Genomic DNA, 6,956 nt, shown 5'->3' with positions numbered 1-6,956 from the left:
TCACGGCAGCCCAGCTCCAGATTGAGCTGTTGTTCAGCATCTTAGCTGTGGAGGGCAGTGTCACTGGCCCTCATATGTGGGATCCGAACCGGGCCCTCTGGCGTCCCAAGCCAGTTCTTAACCATCGCGCCACTTGGCCGGCCCAATTCCACTATTTTTTAATACTGTTTAGTTTTCATCTGAATATAAAAATACGTATTCACTTAGGAAACTTAGAGAATACATAAAAGTAAAATGAAAAACTAATTCATCCTTTTAAGTCTATCACCCGAATATGAGTTAACACTGTGTTGTATGTATCTTCTATACTTCTATACATACATGTGTGTACCGTTTTATTTTTTACAGTAGGATTATATTTATGTCCAATTATCTATTCTGTTTAACCAGTAATTTTAAATAAAAACAAAATAGAGCATGCAAACCTCAAATACCTGTATTTACAGTTTACATAAATGTTATACGCATGTATACACACATCCTTGTAAAGATACAGACTCAAACTTACGTATTTTTCCAAATTTTCACTTATGTCAAAGTACATATCTCCATATTACTACTAAGTTGGTTTTCAGGCCAGTCCACAAGAGCTTACTTAACTTTGAAGGTACCCAGCATAGAACAGTCATATAACGAATGATTCAGATCCTAATTATTATCTATAGCAGCACTGTCCAGTAGAAGTTTCCGCAGTGATAGATGTGTTCTGTGTCTGCGCTGCCCAAGATGGCAGCCACTAGCCTGGCTATGGAGCACTTGAAATACAGCTAGTGTGACTGATGAACTATTTTTATATAATATTTTTAAATTTAAATAGCCACATTTGGCTAGTGGCCACCATTTTAGACCACATGGATCTGTAACACTGATTATAAGGGAAAGTGTCGAATTCTAACCTGTAACCCCCAAGAGTACATTTCCCTTCAGAGCAGCAGGAGGACTGTCTCTCGTACAGACAGGAATAGAAAGTGGGGGAGGTCTTTCTCTGCTTCAGACAGCAGTGGTGGTGCCAGTGTCCTCGGGGCACATAATCTGCAGAATGGGAGTCTTCAGAGGTAGAGGGGAGGATAGAAAAAAAGTTAGTGGAAGATGAGAAGCAAAAAATAGGGATTCCTGTAAGAGAACCCTCCAGGACCCGGGCTTGCTATAGGGGTGGTTCCCAGGTCTTTTTCTTTTCCTCTGGCCCCCAGAGCTCGCCTGTCACTTCCATCAGACCAGACATCCCACTGAAGAGCACCCTGTGACTTTCCCCTCTGCTCTAATCTCTTAGGCAAGCACCAAATGTTTTCAAGATTTTCTAGGATTTTTTAACTGCTTGTGCTAATAAAGGGGAAATGAACATCAGACACTATTAAGAAAGATGCAAAAATGTCTCAAGCATCTTTGACCCAAAGGACTGAAGAGTCATCCACATTTGAAGGGAAACTGAGACCTCAGTTTGGTGGATGCTTCCTCCCCAGAGCTGGGACATGGACTTGAAGGACAGCTGAAGGACAGCCTGGGACCTTTGGGTGTGGATCGCTGAGCTGGGCCATCTGAGGCCGAGAGAGTCAGCGGAGGGTGAGGGAGCACAGGCAGCCAGGGCTTCCCTTCCCTTTAGATGCAGGTAATATTTATTATGTTGCAGTGCTCAGTAAATTATATAAATTATACCATCAGCGCTCAGTAAATTACACACCATTTGCTCAGACCTGATGCCTGGGAGTCGTTCTGTGCTCGCCCCTCACTCTCTCATCCAAATCATCAGTTCTGACTGCCCGCCTGTCCACTTCTCTCCATCCCTCTGCCCCACCTTTGTGGGCTACCTCCTCTTATCCGATGAGTGCGGTGACGTCGGGGCCTGGTCTTGCTGACTCTGCAGCCTCATCTCATCCTAAGTGCATCCCCTGCATTGTACCCCGCCCCCCCATATGCACCTACCCTCAGGCCCCCCAGCCATCATTGCCTTCTGCTTTACCACAGGCAGCACTGTCTTCCTTTAACTCACCTTCTCTTCCTGCCTGACTTACTCAGCTTCGAGGTCTCACAACAACCTGGTACAGTTGGTATTATGTCTCCCAATACTGGCCAGTAAGAGATGGACCAGGGATTTGAACTCATGTCTAGTGGTCTAGGGAAAGGAAAAAGCAGAGCGTAGAGTAGGGGTGAGGCCAGGGAGGCTGTGGCACCAGGCAGCAGCTGCTGAGGGAAGTGACGGAGAAACCCCAGGGGCATTAGCCAAGGAAGTCTGCAGAGATCTCATGACGACCCTGTTCGGGGCCATAATGAAAGAGTTTTTTTATTTGGGGAAGCAAGCATGAATTAGTGTTAATCAGAGTCTCTGAGAAGAGTAAAACATGTCATTTATTTTATTCAGATCCATGTTAAAAATGGAGATCATATGAAAGGGGCACGTATGCTTATTCGGGTGGCCAACAACATCAGCAGATTCCCATCACGTAAGTACTGAGAAGAGCCTGTGACCCACGTCTGCACGGGCACAGCATCGTGGGGTCTGAACTTCCCAGCCCTGCCAGCCACTGTCCTCGGCATGTATTAGCTCATGAATCCCACAGCCATCCCATGAAGCCGTATAACAAGTCCCTAGGACCACCCAGGTTTGCTCATTCACTAGGACTCACACAGTTAAAGGCTAAGATTCATTACAGGGCAAGGATACAAAGGAAAACTGGCAAAGAGGAAAGGCGCATGGGCCACAGTCTAGAGGAAAACAGGTGCAGGCTCCCAAGAGTCCCCTCCTGGTGGAGTGGCACAGGACACCTAACTGCCAGGAGTGAGTTGACACATGTAAAATGGTGTCTGCCAGGGGTGCCCATGAGACTCAGTGCCCAGGGGCTGTATTTGGGGCTGGTCATGTAGGTATGCCCTGCTTGGTATGTAAAATTTCCAGACTCCCAAAAAAGCAGGCGTTCAGTATAAACCACATTGTTTGTACAGTGAGTTTAGGCACAGTTATCAGTTCTGGCAATGGTGGGAATTCCTCCAAAATCCAAGTTCCCAGATGCCAGCCAAGAACCAGCCTTTCAAGCAGGTCTTACTAAGGAGAAGTCTAAAGACTGCACGTGCTGTTCTTATTTCTCCCATTTTACAGATAAGCAAATTGGGTAAAAGATGTGAAGTAACACTTGCTCAAGATCACAGTCACCTGATAAGTCTGACTCTGTGTTCTCAACCACTGCAGGCCACTGCCTCTGAAAAGTCCCATTATTCTAAAAGACATGCCATTAAAACCTCTTCAGTGAATAGGTTTTGTCACATTCTGTGACAGGGGTCAATAAATTTTTTCTGTAAAGGGTCAGATGTCATGGTTGGGGCTTTCTGGGCCATATGGTCTCTGTCACAACTATTGGACTCTGCCACTTTGGCTTGAGCCATATGTAAACAAGTGACCATGGCTGTGTTCCAACAGAACTTTATTTTTTGACACTCAAATTCGAAATGCATAATTTTCACAAAATATTTTTTACAAAATGTCCTTTTGATTTTCACAAGATCTTCACAATATAGTTTCATAGTCTTTTGATTTTTTTCAACCCTTTAAAAATGTAAAAGTCATTCTTAGCTCATGGACAATACAAAAACAGAGGGCCAGATTTGGCCCACAGTTCACCAACACCTGTTCTCTAAATGTATTCTTTTTTGTTACATGAAAAGGAAAAAAAAAAGACTTTAAAATAATTGTATACCATGCTGGGTAAGGGTGCAATGGGCCAGGCACTCGTGACTGCTGGTGGGAATGGATATTGGTATGGCCTTCCTAGAAAGCTGTTTAATGATTTGTGCTACGTGTATGTTTTAAAAGATCATGTTCTTTGAACCAGTAATTCGACTTCTGAGTATCTGTCCTAAAGAAATAGATACATGCTGAGAGGTTAGTCCATAAAGGTATTAACTTCCCTTACCCATTCATCAGCAGTCCTGTTAAATGCAAAAATGCATGTCAGAGTGTGGAAAGATACACACAAAAGGTTACCTCGAGAGGAAGACGCTGGTCCTGGGGTTACAAGGCAAAACATGGTACAATCAGGGGAAAGACCATTTGATGAGCAGTTAGCCGGACTCTGCCGCTTTGCCCTTTCCTCATTAAAGAAGTATCGGTTGTTTGCCAGAAAAAGCAGGTTTAGAGAGGTGTGATCCTGTTTTCCTCCTAACAGGACGGAGTCGTGCCGGTAGAGGCACTGTGCTTTCTGCTCCCGTTTGTTTTGCAGACATTGTGCCAATCCTGACGTCTACCGTGATCGAGTGTCACAGAGCAGGTCTGAAGAACTCCGCCTTCAGCTTTGCAGCTATGTTGATGAGGCCCGAGTACCGCAACAAAATAGATGCCAAGTACAAGAGGAGGATCGAGGCAATGGTCAGGTAGGCAGTGAGCTCCTTCGGCTCCTTAATCACGTTTCACAAATGTATTTTTCAGAATGTAGTTGCTCATGTCCCTAAGAAATTAGAAAATGGGCTGGGGGTAGCGATCAGGATTGTGTTCAGCTACCAGCAGCAGAAAATCCCACGTGGCCTGAACGAGTCAGGACTGATTGGACTCCTGCCCAAGGCTTGGTAGCCCAGGTCTGGTACCGCGGGGTCCTGCTGCTGCTAAGGGCAGATCCGTCTCCCAGCTGTGCCCTCCAGAGCATAGATGTTTCCTCCTCGGGGCTGTATAGTTCTGGTTGTCGGCCACAACTCCAGACATCACATCCCCATTCAAGGCAGGAAGAAGGGGGACATTCAAGGATGAAAAGGACTTCACCTTTTTATTTAGGAAGGATGCCACCCCCAGGAATCCATTTCCAACTCACTGGCCAGTGCTCTGCCACATGGCTAGTGTTAGCTGCAAAGCGTATCCCTGAGTGCAAGTCAAGCTCTGTTGGCAAGGAAGGATGGCTAGTAAGTAGGCAGCAAGCAGTATCTGCCACAGAGGGACCAACAGTGAGTATTTCCAAACCGTGTGGAGACACATCAAAGGCATGTCCTCACTTCAGGGAGCAGTAAATGGCCTGGTTTTCCAAAGGAAAACTTAGGACAAAGTAGCACTAGTGTTTACAGAAGGAAAAATGAATTGTGATCATGTAGTAATTCTATACTACCACTTGTTCTAAGGGGCAGTATATTTGGGTTACCTGTTAGACCCATTATGACCAGGGGACATGGTGTACCTGAATGTTGACCCGGACCTCAGCCACGGAGATGGCTGACCAGTAATGGCGACTGGAAGCAACACCACTTGATTATGAGGTGGGCATGGGACTAACCCTCCCGGCAGAGCTCTCAGCTGGATAGGGCTACATGGAACACTCCTTTTTTTTAAAGCTGAAAAGCCTACTGAGTAGCTTCAGACCAAATCAGTCTGCCAGCATACCTGCCAGCACGGAGCGAGGCGGGGAGACTGTGCTACAGCACCTTTACCCCGGCGGCTTAGTGACACACTGCCCTCCGTGCTAGCTGGGAGACGATGCTCGTCCTCTCCCCATACAAGTGCTCTGCAGCTGAGTGGGCTAAGATGGTGTCTGCTAGCCACGTCACTGTGTACATTTAATTAACATTGAATAAAATTTAAAATTTAGTTCACATTACCCACATTTCAAGTGATCAAAAGTTCCATGTGGCTCATGGCTACCGTGTTGCACAGCACAGTTAGAACACTGCCATCGTCACCAAGTTCTGTGGCCAGTGCTGATAGCTTTCCCAATTCAGTAGACAGAGGAGAAACGGCAAGCTCACCACTGCAGTGACACAGGGAGAGAGGGGATGGCCAAGACCCACCCACATTTTCTGCCATTTAATGTGCCCTGAACCCCAGCTCCCAAACATGGCCCATGTGGTACTACAATCTAACCAGTCCTGGTCCCTGAGCGGGAGGGTGGGCTGATGGTGAGCTTATAAGCATCTCTAGTCTCAGAGTCTATGAAGTAGGTGTGTTTCACATTCCTGGTTTTCCAAAGATGCCTTTCCTCTGCTATCCATGTTACACAGAAAATCAAGTGTTTTTATGTGATTCTTCCTCACAGGAGACCCGATACATCTGAGACAGAAGAGGCCACAACCCCATGTCCATTCTGTGACTTTCTTCTTCCGGAATATGAGCTCCTCTGTCCTGGATGTAAAAATAACATCCCATATTGCATTGCAACAGTAAGCTTCTTTATAATTATTGCCCTTTCTTTGCCTATTTATAACCCATTTGAATACATGATGTGTCAATTTTTTTTTCACTTCTGAAGTCATTCAAATTTCCTACAACTTTTAGCATGTAATTTTATGGTCAACAGAGTTGAAAGTTATATTCAGAGCATGTAATAGTCTAAGTGAGTATCTAGAGGACACTGCGGGGCAATATAGCACACTTGGGGATCAGACGGTCCCGGGCTTAAATCCATTTTTCTGCCACTTACTGGCTTTATAACCTGGTGCAATTTAGATCATGATTTCACAAAATTGAAGACTATTCTTTTATACATGAATTTGACATAAAAAATCTGGCTTTAGTCCTTTTGATGCCATCTTTTTCTCATCAATTACCCACCTATGTGAACTATCAATAATTTCATAATTTAGAGGGCTGGCTTTTAACTATACTCCAATTATTGACTAATGGTAGGAGTTTTTAAAATAAAGATGACTTTTACTCTTAAATGTACTGTTTCTAGGGTCGACATATGTTGAAGGATGATTGGACTGTGTGTCCACATTGCGACTTCCCTGCTCTGTACTCAGAATTCGAGATGTAAGTGTGTATCGTTTCACTTACACAGGTCATATAGATAATCCAAAAACAGGGCTTTCATTCAGCCACTCTTATCCTGAAATCTCATTTGTTCATGTTCCTAAAGATCTATCAAGATTCAGATTGTCTTAGAAGAACCTTCTATGACCTTTGAAAACACTGTTCTTACAGAGGACCTTGCATGAGACTGAATATTCCCAATTCTTTAATTGCATGATGAACATGTACTACGAGGTGTAGA

At 44.8% G+C, this 6,956-nt stretch overlaps 1 protein-coding gene across 1 annotated transcript in view; it reads left to right on the top strand.

Annotated features, from left to right (window-relative positions):
• The window catches only part of WDR19 (WD repeat domain 19), an 87,381-nt gene that overhangs the window by 74,774 nt on the left and 5,651 nt on the right, over positions 1-6,956 (top strand). Inside the window, exons 30-33 of the mRNA XM_019635995.1 lie at positions 2,357-2,438; positions 4,209-4,359; positions 6,000-6,123; positions 6,639-6,715. Of these exons, the coding sequence (XP_019491540.1) occupies positions 2,357-2,438; positions 4,209-4,359; positions 6,000-6,123; positions 6,639-6,715 (434 nt within the window). The remainder of the gene's footprint in view (positions 1-2,356; positions 2,439-4,208; positions 4,360-5,999; positions 6,124-6,638; positions 6,716-6,956) is intronic.

The sequence above is a fragment of the Hipposideros armiger genome, unplaced genomic scaffold (assembly GCF_001890085.2).
Source record: "Hipposideros armiger isolate ML-2016 unplaced genomic scaffold, ASM189008v1 scaffold_26, whole genome shotgun sequence".
Classification (NCBI taxonomy): Eukaryota; Metazoa; Chordata; class Mammalia; order Chiroptera; family Hipposideridae; genus Hipposideros; species Hipposideros armiger.
Note: the sequence above shows the minus strand (reverse complement) of the source record. Positions and strands in the feature narration are given on the sequence as shown.